General features: G+C 49.6%; 2 protein-coding genes across 3 annotated transcripts; one reads left to right on the top strand and one right to left on the bottom strand.

The window, feature by feature from the left end:
- The first annotated feature begins 1,304 nt into the window (after positions 1–1,304).
- On the top strand, positions 1,305–12,847 carry dis3l (DIS3 like exosome 3'-5' exoribonuclease). Its single transcript, XM_084682962.1, has 18 exons — positions 1,305–1,560; positions 1,863–2,016; positions 2,127–2,255; positions 2,435–2,570; positions 3,944–4,111; positions 4,869–4,944; positions 5,134–5,313; positions 5,437–5,606; positions 5,811–5,972; positions 6,089–6,336; positions 6,543–6,635; positions 9,285–9,573; positions 9,808–10,043; positions 10,540–10,694; positions 10,975–11,153; positions 11,499–11,644; positions 12,050–12,221; positions 12,464–12,847. Exons 1-18 carry the CDS (start codon positions 1,431–1,433, stop codon positions 12,776–12,778), a joined length of 3,138 nt encoding a protein of 1,045 aa, XP_084539088.1. The 5' UTR covers positions 1,305–1,430; the 3' UTR covers positions 12,779–12,847.
- A 356-nt stretch (positions 12,848–13,203) lies between these two features.
- tipin (timeless interacting protein) lies at positions 13,204–17,754 on the bottom strand. 2 transcript variants are annotated; one of them, XM_084681503.1, is made up of 8 exons: positions 17,636–17,754; positions 16,941–17,078; positions 16,703–16,796; positions 16,415–16,490; positions 14,977–15,099; positions 14,833–14,887; positions 14,435–14,689; positions 13,204–13,590 (listed from the first exon to the last, which is right to left on the bottom strand). In XM_084681503.1, the coding sequence occupies exons 2-8, from the start codon at positions 17,062–17,064 to the stop codon at positions 13,526–13,528; spliced, it is 792 nt and encodes a 263-aa protein (XP_084537629.1). In that variant the 5' UTR covers positions 17,065–17,078; positions 17,636–17,754; the 3' UTR covers positions 13,204–13,525. The 2 variants fall into 2 exon arrangements, with proteins under 2 accessions (XP_084537629.1, XP_084537630.1); XM_084681504.1 differs by having other exon boundaries at positions 17,611–17,695.
- Between the last annotated feature and the right edge of the window lie 1,168 nt (positions 17,755–18,922).

The following is an 18,922-nucleotide window of genomic DNA, read 5'->3' as shown; positions in this document are numbered from 1 at the left end:
CCTCCAGTATTGTCTGTTCTGTATATCCCAGCATCAAATGATTCCTATTGTACACTGAAGGGACTAGTATGAGTAACCATGGTACTTTTCAGGCATGTGACCCCTTCCTAGTCTGAGTTGCAGACGGTGCATTTCATGGCAAGAAGGAAACACATACAATAAGAAAGTAAAGCAAAGCTGGAGTTTCACTAGTTTTCGTCCTCACTCTCCTGCTCATCCTCGACAAATGTAAGGAAGTGAGGCCCTACCAACCCCTCTCATGTAGAGGGATAAGATCGGAGTGCAGGCGGTCCAAGGACACCAGGAGTGTCTGGGTATTGTATGGGCCAAGACTGGAAATGTGGGTGACTACACCATTCTCTGAAATGGCAGCACACATGGTGATGTTGCCCCCAAGCTGGCCTGGGACAAACTCTATATATTTGATGGAAGCATTTATACTGCTGCATTGCTCCTGTCAGCTAACTAAACTTACTGCGTGATTGGTGATCAGATGTGTCCCCTTGTTTTGTAAAGTTCTAGTTGCACCTGACAATGACTGTAAGCAGATGATCCAAGAGATCCATATTACAGTATATACCATTATGTTTTTCACGGTATTATGTGCCTGAAAGATTTTGACAGTGGAGTGAACTATTGTGCAGGTGATGATGTACACAAGGAAATTATGCCAATATGTTTTGCATAGAACAACCACTTGACTGAGAAACAATAGTCAGTTTAGACCAGCAAGATATTTTCAATTGATAGTTGGCCTAATTGAAGGCAATTATACCTAATCATTTCAAAGATGTGCTAAATCATTTGAAATGTGTGCAAACTATAGGCAATTGCACTTGTCATTTACAAGGATGTGCTAATACAATTGCAATTTGATTAAAGGAATGAAAAATTCCAATCTGTTGTGAACAAGTGCCCAGCAGTTTGGAGGTTTGCACGTGTTGTTTTGAGAATGTAATTTCTGTTTCGTGAAATGAGCCAAAGCAATAGAGAAAAACTGTAATAGGGTTGGATAGGAATTGCCCCGGCCGCAGCGGCCGCAAGTACCCCTCACATTTCCCCCAGAAATGTTACCCTCTCTAGTTTATACAAAGTATGACAGTGTGTACTTGAGTGTATTTAAATTACGTTTTAACATGACATTTACGTTACAAAATGATGCAAAGACAATGTCACTAAAATAAGAAGAAATATGAATGTCAGTGTTGTTCACCATTTTTAACCGCGAATGGATTATTGACCGTTTGTAAAACGTTAGTGTACCTTTACTTTGAAAAAAAAAACGTTTTCATGTCACCCGGAAGTTCAACTCAGTGTTGCGAAAAGAAGGCAGCAAACAAGATATTTGCAACTTTAGATACCCGCTTGTAAACATTGGACTGAAGTGCCTCCTAACCTACACTCGTCAACTGTTTTTATGAAACAAGATAATGATTAAGACAGAAAAGATTTTGCATCTCAAGAGTTCCCGAGGCAGGAAAGTTCGTGTGGTTAGAGAACATTATCTGAGAGAGCATGTTCCTTGCTACAGCACTCTCTGTCAGGCGGGCTGTGCCAACGGTAATCCTTAAAAAATGTGTCGTTACTTGACTAAACGTTGCTAGATAGCTTGCTTGTTGGTCCAACCTGGGGTAGCAAGGACTAGCAGCATGTCCAGATGCATTTTGAAATATAGTAACTAATATCCGCGTGTTCATGGCTGTTCACATTCTTATTGGAACTAGCTAATGTACTAATATTACAATAAAATCATCATTTTACAGTAATCTGTAAGAAAACCAACGAATAAGAGAAAATACCTGGCATTTGATTGGTTTGTGACTAAAGATGATCAATAAACATTATTGTTTTGGTGCGAGTAGATGGCAAGGTGCTTTCTGGAGAAGTCACTCACTATGTGGTCCCTGACGCGGGGGTTTTGCGTGATTATCTGGAGGTCCTGGAGTTTCGAGAGCTCCAGGGAATTGTTCTCACGCAAACCGCCTGTCACTCGGTACAACACAGCCGCGGACGCAGGTACAGTTACATCTTTACACCTGGCCGGTGCTTTCCTAAACAGTTACAAGTGCTAGTGATGTCACTCCATAACTTTTACAATTAAGAGTGATGGTTGATGTTTTGAACAGGCAGTACAACCGCTTGCGCGGCCTCTTGAAGGACCCCCGCTACGACTGTGTGCTGTTTGCTAACGAGTTCCAGAAGTACTCCTACTGCCCCAGGGAGAAGGGGGAGACACAGGACAGGTGGCAGACCAGGTGAGATACCTGTTTACCTGCTGCCTACCGTATCTCATTCACACTGAGACCCCAACATGACACGTAATTGAGAGGTGAGTACACAGTTGATTTTCTGCCCCTCTAATATGGTTCTGGGTGCTGTCTGTGTTTGTGTGTGTGCTGCATGTGTGTGTTTGGGGGGGGGGGGGGGTCTGCAGGTGCGTGTACCATGCAGCGGTGTGGTACCATGACCACCTGACTGGTCTGAAGCCGGTCGTAATGATCACTGAGGACCAGGCTGCACTGGCCGAGTACAGCAGCCTCCACTGTGGGGTGTATGTCCTCTCCACACAGGTAACACACACACATCCTCTCCACACAGGTAACACACACACATCCTCTCCACACGGGTAACACACACACATCCTCTATCCTCTCCACAGAGGTAACACACACACACACATCCTCTCCACACAGGTAACACACACCATGCGTTTTCACTCCAATCTAATTCAGGATGGCTGTTTGAAGTGAAAAGTAAGCTTTCTTCAAGACAAACTTTTAGTCAGAAAGTCAGAATCCCTCTAAATGAACAAGGATACCTGACCACCTCCTGACTCCTCCCCCAGGACTACCTCATCACCTCCTGACTCCTCCCCCAGGACTACCTCATCACCTCCTGACTCCTCCCCCAGAACAACCTCCTGACTCCTCCCCCAGGATTACCTCCTGACTCCTCCCCCAAGACTACCTCATCACCTCTTGACTCCTCCCCCAGGACTACCTCCTGACTCCTCCCCTAGGACTACCTCACCACCTCTTGACTCCTCCCCCAGGACTACCTCACCACCTCCTGACTCCTCCCCCAGGACTACCTCACCACCTCCTGACTCCTCCCACAGGACTACCTCACCACCTCCTGACTCCTCCCCTAGGACTACCTCACCACCTCCTGACTCCTCCCCTAGGACTACCTCACCACCTCCTGACTCCTCCCCCAGGACTACCTCACCACCTCATGACTCCTCCCCTAGGACTACCTCACCACCTCCTGACTCCTCCCCCAGGACTACCTCACCACCTCCTGACTCCTCCCCCAGGACTACCTCACCACCTCCTGACTCCTCCCCCAGGACTACCTCACCACCTCTTGTCTCCTCCCCCAGGACTACCTCACCACCTCTTGACTCCTCCCCCAGGACTACCTCACCACCTCCTGACTCCTCCCCTAGGACTACCTCACCACCTCCTGACTCCTCCCCCAGGACTACCTCACCACCTCATGACTCCTCCCCTAGGACTACCTCACCACCTCCTGACTCCTCCCCCAGGACTACCTCACCACCTCCTGACTCCTCCCCCAGGACTACCTCACCACCTCCTGACTCCTCCCCCAGGACTACCTCACCACCTCTTGTCTCCTCCCCCAGGACTACCTCACCACCTCTTGACTCCTCCCCCAGGACTACCTCACCACCTCCTGACTCCTCCCCTAGGACTACCTCACCACCTCCTGACTCCTCCCCCAGGACTACCTCACCACCTCCTGACTCCTCCCCCAGGACTACTTCACCACCTCCTGACTCCTCCCCTAGGACTACCTCACCACCTCTTGACTCCTCCCCCAGGACTACCTCACCACCTCCTGACTCCTCCCCCAGGACTACCTCACCACCTCCTGACTCCTCCCCCAGGACTACCTCACCACCTCTTGACTCCTCCCCCAGGCCTACCTCAGGACCTTCTGGCCAGAGCTGGTGGCTGCCCAGGAGCTGTACAGCTCAATCACCCAGGCGCTGCAGGAGAGAGGGGGCGAGGGCTCTGAGAGGGAGTACGTCGACCACCTGCCTGCCGAGATCCTGGAGGCTGGCATCAAGTCCGGAAGATTCCTCCAGGTTGGTGTGATGGAGAGAGCAAGTGTGCGTAGATCAAGGTTCAGACGACGACGTGATCCCAACTTGGGAGTTCTGATTTCATGGGAACAGTGGTGACTCACCGTATTTTTCGGAAATAAAGCTGCGGCTTGTACCATGATTGTACAGTTTTCTTGTGGTTGTACAGGTTATATTTAGAAGCGGCGTATAGCCCGGTTTTAGAACAAAAAAGTGGCTTTGTCCCAAGATCACTACAGACCGTGCAGCTAATTTAATGCTCAACACTGGAACAGGGGCTTATTGAAAGAGGAATTATTTACTGTGTTTCTCAGTTACACTATACACTGTAGATAATGTCCCCGTAGATAATCGTGACATTACCTGGGATTGTCGGAAGGGGGTAATCGGCCCAAAATCAGCCCGACTATCTTGTGGTTGATTATCCTTGAGTGTTTAGGTTGGTTGAGGGGCAGTTCTATGGGCGTAAGTGAAGCCCTCTGTGACATGCTTGCGTGTAAAAAGGGCTATACAAATACATTTGATTTGATTTGTGGTGTGTACCCAGCATTAAATGTATTTAACCAGAGTTAGAAAGTAGATAAACAAGCAGCTCTTATATTTGACCTTCTTCCTGGAGTCCTGGTTGTCAGTATTAATACTTGCTGAGACACTTCCTTATTCTCGGCTAAGTGACGGACAAAGGAAGTTCAAACCTGGCGTGGGGTCAGGGTTGGAGTAGTCACGTGTACATGACGTCTGCTCTCCCGGTGCGTCCCAGGGAACGCTGAGCGTGAACCGGCATAGAGCTCAGCACGAGGCCTTCTTAAGGATAGACGCCTCCAACAAGAACACAGGTAACTCCTCACCTGGTGTCGTGCTGCGGATGAAACTGCCTGCTAGATTAATACGATTTAATGTAGTGTTATCCTGTGGTTCATTAACCTTTCTCTTTTCTCCTTCTATCATCCTCTCCTCCTCTCCTTCTCTAATTTCTCCATCATTCCTTCTCTCCCCCTCTCTTCTCCTGCCTCCCTCCCTCCCAGAGCTGAATACGGATGTGTTGGTGTGTGGAGGTAAGAACCGTAACCGAGGTGTGCATAGCGACGTGGTCGTTGTAGAGCTGTTGCCGAGGAGTGAGTGGAGGGGGAGGACAACTGCCCTGACGGATCAGCAGGGGGAAGAGGGGAGCGGAGAAGAGGCCCAGAGCCAGCCCATGCCGACAGGTACGATGGCAGCCCACAAGCATCTACACACACTCACCTGTGCAGATAAAAACTAACAAGAACACACACAGCTTCTGTTGAGTTCTTCCTCTCAATCTGTCCCCCCCCCCCCCCCCCCCGCAGGAAGAGTGGTGGGCGTCCTCCAGAGAAACTGGAGGGACTACGTGGTGAGCTTTCCCCCCCGGGAGGATAGCCAATCACAGAGCAGGACCTCCCAGCGTATCCTGGCGATTCCTTGGGACGAACGCATCCCCAAGATCAGGATCAGCACCCAGCAGGCCGAGACACTGCAGGTCCCACAAGTTCACTACCTAGCCTCAGTAACGGGCTAACACTACCTAGCCTTCTTACTGCCTAGCCTGATACCTTCCGTAACAGGCTAACACTGGCTCTATAAAACTCTCTCCTCCCATGCTCCATCCAACCTCCTTTTCCTCTACCTCTCCTGCCCTGTCTAACCTCCTCCCCCTCCTCCTCCTCCTTCCCTGTGGCTCCAGGACCACAGGGTGGTGGTGCGTATGGACTCGTGGGAGAGTACATCCCTGTACCCCAGTGGTCACATGGTGCGGGTCCTGGGGCGAGTGGGGGAGCTAGAGACAGAAGTTCAGACCATCCTGATAGAGAACGCCATCCACCTGGCCCCCTTCTCTGATGCCCAGGTCAGGACCAGAAGCTGGTGAACTGGCAAGCTACAGATCAGCATAACTAACCTAAACTAGACAACTGTCAGGTTTGCATGGTGAGGAACTGTGTGTGTGTGTGTGTGTGTGTCCAGCTGCGGGAGATGCCAGTCAGTTCTCCGGAGCGTCCCTGGCAGGTGGACCCAGAGCAGGAAGCTTCCAGGCTGGACCTGCGGGAGTCTCATCTTGTGTTCAGCATCGACCCGCTGGGCTGCGAGGATGTGGACGACACTCTGTCGGTGCGCAGCCTGGGGGGAGACAGGCTGGAGCTGGGGGTGCACATCGCTGATGTCACACACTTTGTACCCGAGGGGTACCTCACCGACTTGGAGGCATGCGCCAGGTAGGAGACTGCCCCGGGCAGGAGGCTGCCCCAGGCAGGAGGCTGCCCCAGGCAGGAGGCTGCCTCAGGCAGGAGGCTGCCTCAGGCAGGAGGCTGCCTCAGGCAGGAGGCTGCCTCAGGCAGGAGGCTGCCTCAGGCAGGAGGAGGAGGAGGGTGGTCATTCCCATCTCCTCTTTCCTCCCATTGACACCCCTCTTTCTCCCCAGAGCCACCACCTACTACCTGGCAGACCGCAGGTATGACATGCTTCCTGCGGTGCTGAGTGCAGACCTGTGCTCCTTGCTGGGAGGGCGTGACAGGTGAGCAGCTCTTCTACAAACCCTGCTGCTGGGTATCCATGACAACATCCTGATGTTGGGTATCCAATGAACATGTCACTTCCATAATGCACATCACCCTGTGTGCAGGTGGTGTATATAGTGATGTCACCCTGTGTGCAGGTGGTGTATATAGTGATGTCACCCTGTGTGCAGGTGGTGTATATAGTGACGTCACCCTGTGTGCGTGTGGTGTATATAGTGATGTCACCCTGTGTGCAGGTGGTGTATATAGTGATGTCACCCTGTGTGCAGGTGGTGTATATAGTGATGTCACCCTGTGTGCAGGTGGTGTATATAGTGATGTCACCCTGTGTGCAGGTGGTGTATATAGTGATGTCACCCTGTGTGCAGGTGGTGGTGTATATAGTGATGTCACCCTGTGTGCAGGTGGTGTATATAGTGATGTCACCCTGTGTGCAGGTGGTGTATATAGTGATGTCACCCTGTGTGGTGGTGTATATAGTGATGTCACCCTGTGTGCGTGTGGTGGTGTATATAGTGATGTCACCCTGTGTGGTGGTGTATATAGTGATGTCACCCTGTGTGCAGGTGGTGTATATAGTGATGTCACCCTGTGTGCAGGTGGTGTATATAGTGATGTCACCCTGTGTGGTGGTGTATATAGTGATGTCACCCTGTGTGCAGGTGGTGGTGTATATAGTGATGTCACCCTGTGTGGTGGTGTATATAGTGATGTCACCCTGTGTGCAGGTGGTGTATATAGTGATGTCACCCTGTGTGCAGGTGGTGTATATAGTGATGTCACCCTGTGTGGTGGTGTATATAGTGATGTCACCCTGTGTGCAGGTGGTGGTGTATATAGTGATGTCACCCTGTGTGGTGGTGTATATAGTGATGTCACCCTGTGTGCAGGTGGTGGTGTATATAGTGATGTCACCCTGTGTGCAGGTGGTGTATATAGTGATGTCACCCTGTGTGCAGGTGGTGTATATAGTGATGTCACCCTGTGTGCAGGTGGTGTATATAGTGATGTCACCCTGTGTGCAGGTGGTGTATATAGTGATGTCACCCTGTGTGGTGGTGTATATAGTGATGTCACCCTGTGTGGTGGTGTATATAGTGATGTCACCCTGTGTGTTGGTGTATATAGTGATGTCACCCTGTGTGCAGGTGGTGGTGTATATAGTGATGTCACCCTGTGTGCAGGTGGTGTATATAGTGATGTCACCCTGTGTGCAGGTGGTGTATATAGTGATGTCACCCTGTGTGCAGGTGGTGTATATAGTGATGTCACCCTGTGTGCAGGTGGTGGTGTATATAGTGATGTCACCCTGTGTGCAGGTGGTGTATATAGTGATGTCACCCTGTGTGCAGGTGGTGTATATAGTGATGTCACCCTGTGTGGTGGTGTATATAGTGATGTCACCCTGTGTGCGTGTGGTGGTGTATATAGTGATGTCACCCTGTGTGGTGGTGTATATAGTGATGTCACCCTGTGTGCAGGTGGTGTATATAGTGATGTCACCCTGTGTGCAGGTGGTGTATATAGTGATGTCACCCTGTGTGGTGGTGTATATAGTGATGTCACCCTGTGTGCAGGTGGTGGTGTATATAGTGATGTCACCCTGTGTGGTGGTGTATATAGTGATGTCACCCTGTGTGCAGGTGGTGGTGTATATAGTGATGTCACCCTGTGTGCAGGTGGTGTATATAGTGATGTCACCCTGTGTGCAGGTGGTGTATATAGTGATGTCACCCTGTGTGCAGGTGGTGTATATAGTGATGTCACCCTGTGTGCAGGTGGTGTATATAGTGATGTCACCCTGTGTGGTGGTGTATATAGTGATGTCACCCTGTGTGGTGGTGTATATAGTGATGTCACCCTGTGTGTTGGTGTATATAGTGATGTCACCCTGTGTGCAGGTGGTGGTGTATATAGTGATGTCACCCTGTGTGCAGGTGGTGTATATAGTGATGTCACCCTGTGTGCAGGTGGTGTATATAGTGATGTCACCCTGTGTGGGGGTGTATATAGTGATGTCACCCTGTGTGCGTGTGGTGGTGTATATAGTGATGTCACCCTGTGTGGGGGTGTATATAGTGATGTCACCCTGTGTGCAGGTGGTGGTGTATATAGTGATGTCACCCTGTGTGCAGGTGGTGGTGTATATAGTGATGTCACCCTGTGTGCAGGTGGTGTATATAGTGATGTCACCCTGTGTGCAGGTGGTGTATATAGTGATGTCACCCTGTGTGCAGGTGGTGTATATAGTGATGTCACCCTGTGTGCAGGTGGTGTATATAGTGATGTCACCCTGTGTGGGTGTGGTGGTGTATATAGTGATGTCACCCTGTGTGCAGGTGGTGGTGTATATAGTGATGTCACCCTGTGTGCAGGTGGTGGTGTATATAGTGATGTCACCCTGTGTGCAGGTGGTGTATATAGTGATGTCACCCTGTGTGCAGGTGGTGTATATAGTGATGTCACCCTGTGTGGTGGTGTATATAGTGATGTCACCCTGTGTACGTGTGGTGGTGTATATAGTGATGTCACCCTGTGTGGTGGTGTATATAGTGATGTCACCCTGTGTGCAGGTGGTGGTGTATATAGTGATGTCACCCTGTGTGCAGGTGGTGGTGTATATAGTGATGTCACCCTGTGTGCAGGTATGCGGTCAGTGTGCTGTGGGAGCTGGACTCTCGCACCCTGGAGGTGCAGAGCGTGTGGTATGGCCGTACCATCATCCGCTCCTGCTACCAGCTCCACTATGAGCTGGCCCAAAGCCTGCTGGAGGGGGAGGGAGGCCAGGTACCGGAGCTGGCCCAGATCGAGCCCTCAGAGAGGGACACCAGACTAGCCCGGCTCACTCAGGACCTGGAGACCCTGACACGCATAGCCAGGCACCTGCGGGCTCGCAGAGACAGGGGGGGGGCGCTGGAGCTGGAGGGGGTGGAGGTGGGTACGAGCTTTCATTCTGTTTTGTTTGTGCAATGCGTTTCTGGCTACAGTGAGGACCAAAAGTCTTAGGCGGTGACAGCAACTATCCCTTACCCTAACCCTTCAAAACCAAAATGAGTTATGAGTTATGGTTTATGCAAAAAGTGAAAGACAATTCTAATGATCACCAGGGTACCACCCTAACCCTGCCTGCTGCATCAGATAACATCACCTGGTCTCCTGGTGCTGCAGGTGAAGGCACAGCTGGACGAGGAGGGGAACATCTCCTCCCTGGTGCCCCGCCAGCCCCTCGAGGTGCATGAGACCGTGGCTGAGTGCATGATCTTCGCCAACCACTGGGTGGCGCGTAAGATCCAGGAGAGCTTCCCCCAGCAGGCCCTGCTGCGGCACCACCCGCCCCCACGCCAGCAGGTCTTCAGCCAGCTGATCGACAGCGCCAAGGCCAGGGGCTTCAGCATCGACACCAGGTAACCCCTCCCTCCCTTGAGGGAACATCCTCAGCCAGTTCGCAGTGCAGCAGGCCCTTGCACTTAACAGTACCGTAGTGTAACAGTAGCTGTCCTGCAGCAGTAACATGGTGTAACAGTAGCTGTCCTGCAGCAGTAACATGGTGTAACAGTAGCTGTCCTGCAGCAGTAGCATGGTGTAACAGTAGCTGTCCTGCAGCAGTAACATGGTGTAACAGTAGCTGTCCTGCAGCAGTAACATGGTGTAACAGTAGCTGTCCTGCAGCAGTAACATGGTGTAACAGTAGCTGTCCTGCAGCAGTAACATGGTGTAACAGTAGCTGTCCTGCAGCAGTAACATGGTGTAACAGTAGCTGTCCTGCAGCAGTAACATGGTGTAACAGTAGCTGTCCTGCAGCAGTAACATGGTGTAACAGTAGCTGTCCTGCAGCAGTAACATGGTGTAACAGTAGCTGTCCTGCAGCAGTAACATGGTGTAACAGTAGCTGTCCCTTAGGTCCAACCAGAGCCTGGCTGAGTCCCTGGCCCTGGCCCAGGACCCCCAGGACCCTCAGTTCAACCGCCTGCTGAGGATGATGGCCACACAAGCCATGTCCAACGCTCTGTACTTCTGCACTGGAACCTGCCCTCAAGACCAGTACTATCACTACGGTAACACTAGTACTATCACTACGGGAACACCAGTACTATCACTACGGTAACACCAGTGCTATCACTACGGGAACACCAGTACTATCACTACGGGAACACTAGTGCTATCACTACGGGAACACAAGTACTATCACTACGGTAACACCAGTGCTATCACTAGGGGAACACCAGTGCTATCACTACGGGAACACCAATACTATCACTACGGGAACACCAGTACTATCACTACGGGAACACCAGTACTATTACTACGGTAACACCAGTACCATGTCTCCTTCAGGTCTTGCTTTGGACCGGTACACCCACTTCACCTCTCCTATCCGTCGTTACGCCGACATAATTGTCCACCGATTGCTTATCGCTGCAATCAGTCAGGACAAGGGGGTGGGGCCTGTCAAACCCCGGGCCAATAACAAGGAGCTGGAGGAAGTGGCTCATCAAATCAACAACAAGAACAGAGTGAGGAGGAGTCATACTGACGCATACTAATGTTGTATGATGTTGTCAAGGCTGCCCTCTATGGGATATTCATTGTAGCTGAGATGTCATTGTTGCACTTAGGGTTAGGTTGCTGTAACCCTTGCTCCTTGACCTTCTGCTATACTTTCAACAAATCTGTATATTAACTTGGATTCCAGTATGTGCTTAATGAAGAATGCGAAAGTCTTGTCTGATTGGCCAGGAAGCTGCCCAGGCCCAGACTGTTTCCAGGCTTTCGAAATCATTCAAAACTATTCTACATATCTTTATATCTACCTACCCACCCACCCACCCACCCACTGGTGATTGTCCCTGTGTCTCCAGGCAGCACAGCGGGCCCAGAAGCAGTCCACAGAGCTGTTCCAGTGTCTGTACTTCAGAGACAAGGACCCTCAGACAGACCCAGACTGCCTCTCCGACGCCATCATCTACGCCATCAGAGCCAACGGCATGCTGGTCTTTCTGCCCCAGTAAGCACCACACACCTGCCGCCACTAACAACATTCAACAGCCACATCTGTGTGGATAAGACTTTATTTATGAAGCAAATTACATACAGAATTGCAGCTCAAGGTGCTTCACATAAAATCAATAAAAACAATAATATAAGTAGTAAAAGTAATAAAACCCTTCTGAACACAGACCGCAGTCTTTGCAGTATCTCGAGCCAGTCTCTGTGGTTTCCCAATATCAACTCATGGGTGGGAGGGATGGGTGGAGGTCATTTGTTACCTCTACATAGTGTCATGTAGAGAATTTTACTCAGGATCAGAAGGTCACAAATCCTCTCCTGAACGTTGCTTTGGATTGAAGCATTTGAATACATTATTATTGTTATTATTACAATTACAATGCTGACAGACTGTTGCTCCCAGATATGGCCTGAAGGGGGCGGTGTACGTGAGGAGCCGCGAGGGCCTGGTGTTGAGGCTGAGGAGTGATGGAGGCTGTGAGTGGGACAGCGGCTCGGTCCACCGCTACCCTGACCACATCTCCACCTCCACCTCCTCTGGTACCTCCACCTTCCAGCTGTTCAACCACATCACCGTGAGTCACCTTTTATCTTCTAACCCTAACCTCACTAGTCACGCAAGAATAACATGGTTATTTAGCAGATGCTTTTATCCAAAGTGATGGGGAGGAGTTTGAATCTTTGACCTCTTTAACTGCAGTTAAGTAATCTACCACTGAGTTACACCCATCCCCAGCTGTCCTTACTCATCCATATAGGGGTACCTAACCCTAACCCAGTCCAGTGACTGACGAGCATGATCGTTTGTGTTTTCCAGGTCCGCATCTCAGTCCAGGCTTCACGCTGCCACTCAGACAGCCTCCACCTGGAAGTGGTTAGCAATAAGCCCCACCAGCCCTCCCAGCCCCAGCCCTCCCAGCCTCAGCCCTCCCAGCCCCAGCCAAAGGGGCGCTCCCAGTTGGTCCAGGAGGTGCTCCTCCAGGCAGAGGCCTCCCAGCGGGCCCAGGACGAGCAGGCTAAGGGCCCCCGGCTCTCAAGGGAGGAGAGGCAGTTCTGCCAGACGGCCCGTCCCAGCCTGTACTCCGTCCTGGAGGAGGTCCGGGAGCTGGCTCTGCAGACCCTCGCCCTGTAGCCTGGGGGGCCCTGTAGCCTGGGGGACCCTTTAGCCGGGGGGGGCCTTGTAGCCGGGGGGGGCCTTGTAGCCGGGGGGGGCCTTGTAGCCGGGGGGGGCTCTGTAGCCGGGGGGGCCCTGTAGCCGGGGGGGGCCCTGTAGCCGGGGGGGGCCCTGTAGCCGGGGGGGGCCCTGTAGCCGGGGGGGGCCCTGTAGCCGGGGGGGGCCCAGACCCCCAGGGTTGAACATTCAAACTTTCTGCACAGTGGGGGAGACTATTTTGTACAGAGACAACTGGAGTTTTAATATAATTATTTTTGTAAAATGTGTGGAAAATGTGTTAGGATAGGGTTTTGAAATGTACAGTTTGATAGTTGAGTCAGACTTGTTTTAGCTTTCTACCACTCTGTCAAGTTAACCATGCTCCCAAGTACACTGCTGGCAAAGTAAATACACATGATTTTATTAAAAGGCATTTAAGTCTGATTTCAGTTGCATTAACAAGTTTAATTATTTTAAACCCAAAAAGAAAAATATGGTATGATAAAAATACACTTGACACAAATCTCAAGAGGTAAGATGTGTTGATGTGTTCAGAATAAAGAAAATAACATGGTGAAACCTACTAAATAAAATGGTTCTTGAGCAGCCCTAACTGGACTCATCTGTCACATCTGGTCCTAAGAACAGTCCTGGACACACAAACCCAGGGACCCCAGCTGCACCCTGAGCGTAGCCCCCCAGGCCCCAGGGCCACCTGATGACTCATCACTCGGGATCCTCTCCGCTGTGCTGCTGCTGACTGGAGACAACCTGGGATCCTGACGGGGAGTCTGGGGGTGAGAGGTCAGGGGCCGAGAGGTCAGGGGCCGAGAGGTCAGGTTCTCACAGTGCCACTCGTTTATAGAGATACCTACGTATTACTCCTACAGATACCTACGGTCACCCCCTGCTGACAGCATGAGAATATAAAATTATGTGACTCGAAAATCCACCACCGGCAACATTAATCCCCCCCCGCCCCCTAGCCTGGTCCTAACCAGACCCTCGTACATTTCATTTGTACAGAGGGTCTGGGATCGCCCCATTGACAAACGTTAACTTCCTTGAAGGCGGGTCCTCTGTTGAAGTTTAAAACTATTGGATCTGCCCAGAGCCACTCTGATTTGCCATAACCAATCGCAAGCCACTACTGTAACAGAGCTAGCTGCCGTAGCTGGAAAATCAAACTTTTCCCGAACCCCGTGGGGAGGAGGGCCACAACATCATGGCCACCAACAAAACTCAGCAAGAAATTTTCTTGCTCCGGCTTTAACCTATGGATATTCGGCACTGTTGCTGCCACACCTGCAAAATAGTTTCGCTCGCATCTTTCTCCGCCGCCATTACTGAACTACTAAAACTAGTGCACGACATTAACATCATCGTTCTCAGCCACTCCCTCTGTTCGCTGATTGGACCTACAAAAAATGTGTTTCTAGAAACCGACTTCAGAGCGGAGCTCCCAGACCTAGTACAGAAGCAAAATCTAAATTGAGCGGAAGTACGTAGGAGGGCAGAGCAAGGCTACCTCCCCCCCCCCGATAAAATATGTTCCCGTGGCTATGCCTACATATTACTCCTATAGAGATTACTCCTATGGAGATTTATCCAAATTACTCCTATAGAGATACCTACTTGTTTTCTGCTGCATGAGGGCCAGTCTTTTTTCCAGAGCCAGCTGCTTGTTGTGCCTGATGCGTTGTTGCTGTTCCTCTGTTAGGGCGGGAGTGGAGGAGAGGGCGGGGATAGGGGTGGAGGAGAGGGCGGGGGGAGAGGAGAGGACTGGGGTAGAAGGGACCTGTTCCAGGGCATCTTCAGGAAAACGTTCAAAAGGATCCATGTTGTTTTGGATACGATCCTCTTGATCCGGCCCTGCCTTCTCCTGCTCACCTGGACGAGGAGGACATGAGCTGTTACACAACTATCAGGATTATTGTTACTAGTACATACTGCTCATGCTCAGAACTGTAAACATATGCAGTATTAACTAGAATCCATTTATTCTATTTGGAAAAGCGTTTGTATCTCTTTACCAATGAAATCTTCATGAGTGATTGGCATGTCCAATCGTATTCGCTTGAGACAGGTCTGGGGAATTAGAAGGTCACAAATAGTTACATTGTGTACCCCTCTTACAGACCCAATTAAATCTTCCTGTAAGAAATACAGCAGCTCACCTGCACCTCCTTCTTGCTCCCTAGTGTCTCCAGCTTGTCTATGAAGTCTGGAAAGGGCAGCTTGGGGTACAGCCTGTGGGCCCAGTTCTCCATGCGCTGCATGAGCGTGTGCAGGTCCTCTGCCTGCAACAGCAGCATCATCAACACCTCAACATCCCACATGCCTTCATGGAGCTCACACTTTCATTCAAAATAACAAACAGTGCAAATACAGAAAGTACTGAACGTATGTCAAAAAACTCTGAAAAAAAACCCTCCCTTAACCCTGCCGTCCTCCAGAACTACAAACCGGTATCATTGTTACCCTTCTTTTCAAAAACAATTGAACGTGCTGTATCAAACCAACTGTCAAACTTTCTCTCTCAGAACAACCTGCTTGACCCCAACCAATCGGGCATCAAGACCGGCCACTCCACAGAGACTGCCCTCCTTTTAGTCACCACTGCCCTCCAGTCTGCCAGAGCAGCTTCCAGATCATCCGTCATCATTCTGCTGGACCTTTCTGCAGCGTTTGAAACGGTTAACCACCAGATCCTGCTCTCCAGACTTTCTGAGATGGGCATCACTGGCACTGCACTCCAGTGGATCTCATCCTACCTGTCGGGAAGATCCAACCAGGTCTCCAGGGGAGGCAAACTGTCAGGCCCCCGCCAGCTCTCCACTGGTGTCCCACAGGGCTCCGTCCTTGGACCCCTCTTCTTCTCCCTGTACTCCACCTCACTTGGACCAATCATCACCTCCCATGGCTTCTCCTACCACTGCTGTGCTGACGACACGCAGCGGTACCTGTCGTTCCCCCCAACTGATCCGGGGATCTCAGCTAGGATTGAGGCCTGCCTCACAGACATCTCCGCCTGGATGACCAAGTACCACCTCCAGCTGAACCTCGCCAAAACAGAAGTTCTCATCATCCCGGCTAAACCCTCCATCTCCCACGATCTGTCAACCACCCTGGGATCTGCGACGGTGACCCCTTCATCCTCTGCCTTGGGACCTTGGGGTTACCATGGATGACGAGATCTCCCTCACGGCCCACATTGCTGCAGTCTCCTGGCCGTGTAGATTCACCCTCTACAACATCCGGAAGATCAAGAGATACCTGTCTGAGCACTCCACCCAGCTGCTAGTCCAAGCACTGGTCCTCACCAAGTTGGACTACTGCAACTCGCTGCTTGCTGGTCTCCCAGCATGTGCAACTCGCCCTCTTCAGAGGATTCTGAACGCAGCGGCCCGCCTGGTCTACAATCTACCCAGACGCTCCCATGTTACCCCACTCCTCATCTCTCTCCACTGGCTACCCATCAACACCCGTATCAGATTCAAGACCCTGGTACTGACCTTCCGAGCAGTGAACGGGACTGCACCCGACTACATCAAGTCTGCTGAATAAATGTAAATGTCTGGGTCCTGCAGCAGTGGCGACCAGGTATATTCTCACCTCATGTCCTTTGCCTCTGAAGTGAATGTTGTTGAACAAGTTGCGTAGAGCCGGAAGGCCTCTTTCAGATGTCAGTCTGGAAGCAAATATCATTACTTTCAGCATTTTTTTTACATCTGTGAATATATTTCATCTGAGTTAAAGAAGCAAAAAGAGCTGTAGCCTGTATGTAAAAAGTATTCTAAAAAGAAGTTCTACATTTCTCCTCCACAAGCTTTCTAAAGAGTAAAAGCAACTCTTAGTCAAAGGTGGTTAACTTAAAGAAATTGAGTTGTGGCGTATTTCTACCTCTGAGAGTCTAGTTTGGGCTGGGGCCTCTTAACACCTCTCCGTCTGGCAGCAGGAACCTCCGCCAACTTGGACGTGTCGACGTCATGCTCTCCTGAACATCATAATAAGTCAAATCCAACGACAGACATGCCTTGATTACCAGACAGTCTCCAACAACATACATCCATCGTGTTTTCCTGACCAATCCTGGGCACTGAAGCTGGCATGGCAGATCTGCACAGGTAGACTGACTCACCGTTAGCAAAAGGGTCTCCTGCGTTTCCAGGCGAGAAGGGTGGAGGGAGCGGAGGAAAAGACTCATCCTCTATTTGCTCAAAGTCTGGAATGTCAAACAGGTCATTGTCCATTGGATCATTCATGCTGTGTTAGTCTCCTGCGGGGAAGATTGAGATTATAATTTTAATTTGCAACATCAACGTTACGCAGCGAGGAACCAGATAGCCAGCAACCCGTCATTAGATCACGGAGCGCCTCACTAAATGTTTTTACTGTCTGAGCTTCCGATTACATTTGGGATAATGTCTGAACATACTGTTCTGTTAACTACCTACCCTGCCACCTTCTGGCTTTCTGAGTTGATACCGACTACTATGTTGGCTATAGAACTGGCTCCCGAACAAGCTCACACAAAACCCTAAAGTCATATGGATCATTTTTAACGTTAGCCGAAGCAGGGGGAGTGATAAGAAAGGAAAACGTTTTCGCTGATTTGACAGCTAGCTAACAATTTGTCTAAACTAGCTAGCTACAGTACCTGAGATTTCTGGCAAACAACTATATACTCGCTCCAAATTGTTGCTGTACAGTATTGTACAACCATGATTTGTGCAACAATGTAGTTGCCGTCTATATACATTTTGGTCATAACATTACTAACCAGTATAATTAGGTATCTGGTAACTTACGACTATTATTATTTCAACTGGTTACCTGCTGCTCTCACAATAGCCTGCTGGAAAAATATGAACTTCCGCTTACGCTTCTTTTTGCCAGTACCGCCAGAGAATGCTCTGGTACCGCGAAATTCGATAGTGTTCGATATATTTCCGGTTAGGTGAACTTGCCTTCAAAATAAGAGCATTGCCGGTCATGTGCCCGAGTCCATTCGGTGGCGCAATCTACGTCCTGATGCCTTCCAAGCTCCTGAGATTTTCACATACATTGACTTCACCCAAAATATGTGAAACACACACATCTACAACAAATACATACAAGTGAAAACGTACGCATTTGAAACATGTATACTAACATAAGAGAAACATATCAAAACTTTTTTTGTGACATTTTTGTCATATGAAACAGTCTTAGTTATTCTATGAATATGAGAAAATCCCTTACACAAACTATTATGCAAGGATCCTCACATTGGCATTATTTCCATGTAGCATCAAGCACATGCATAAAGGGATTGAATCAAAACGCACAGTTAAAAACGGGCAGAAACGGAATATTGAGAGACAGACAGCGTTAGTAGAAAGTGAGCGCCGTGGGGAAATCGACCAATACGCCTTTGGTGCGAGATGTGCCTTCTGAAAATCTGCTAGTTATGAGCGCTCATGACGCCAGGAGCAGCCTACTTTAAACAGCCGGGCGTGACAGCGCGGACAGAGAAGTGAACAAGACCGACGAGCAACGATGATGTTTTTAGTTTAATGATAAATGTCACGTTCTCTATAGCATAAAAACATAGGTAAACTAACTTTTGAAACCAAGACCAGTCTTTGATTCCAGACACCGTGGAGAGAAGTCTGGCAAGGCTGGACTGACCTGAAGAGTGCCCCGAACAGGTATAGGCAAGCATTAACGAAGCCTAAATTGTTTTTACTACAAAATGTTTTGTTTTACATTATAATTAACCTGTTAACACTGTGGTATTTATGTAGTATTAATTCAAATTAATTTGCTCAAAGTCTGAAATCATGATATTGAACCCAACATGAAATTACGAATTCTATAGAATAATTCGCCGTAGTGTTTTCTATGGGGACCTTACAGTGTTCATCATATGATTATAACTGAAATAACGTAACATTTATTTTTCTTATTACTTATTTGGTTAGATGAGTAAGATTGCAAATCATGCGTTGTTAGTGATACATTATTTACAATAGCCTACTTCAATTTAGGCTGCAGTTCAACGCTGTAGTCACATAGTTTAACAAATTGATATTTTGGTGTTATGGTAGGCTACTTTTGGTCTAGTTTGTGTCACCAAAT

This window comes from Hypomesus nipponensis, chromosome 19 (assembly GCF_054491055.1).
Source record: "Hypomesus nipponensis isolate SF chromosome 19, ASM5449105v1, whole genome shotgun sequence".
NCBI classification, from domain to species: domain Eukaryota; kingdom Metazoa; phylum Chordata; class Actinopteri; order Osmeriformes; family Osmeridae; genus Hypomesus; species Hypomesus nipponensis.
The sequence above is the reverse complement of the archived record's forward strand: the minus strand, read 5'-3'. Positions and strand labels throughout refer to the sequence as shown.

Excerpts from the sequence above, each read along its gene's own strand:
- dis3l (XM_084682962.1), top strand. The coding sequence starts at position 1,431 with ATGATTAAGACAGAAAAGATTTTGCATCTCAAGAGTTCCCGAGGCAGG. Across the intron at positions 4,112-4,868 it reads AGTCCGGAAGATTCCTCCAG|GGAACGCTGAGCGTGAACCG; the intron begins GTTGGTGTGATG and ends GGTGCGTCCCAG. Across the intron at positions 10,695-10,974 it reads AGACCAGTACTATCACTACG|GTCTTGCTTTGGACCGGTAC; the intron begins GTAACACTAGTA and ends TGTCTCCTTCAG.
- tipin (XM_084681503.1), bottom strand. The coding sequence starts at position 17,064 with ATGAATGATCCAATGGACAATGACCTGTTTGACATTCCAGACTTTGAG. Across the intron at positions 16,797-16,940 it reads AGGAGACCCTTTTGCTAACG|GAGAGCATGACGTCGACACG; the intron begins GTGAGTCAGTCT and ends TATGATGTTCAG. Across the intron at positions 14,690-14,832 it reads CACTCATGAAGATTTCATTG|GTGAGCAGGAGAAGGCAGGG; the intron begins GTAAAGAGATAC and ends CTCCTCGTCCAG.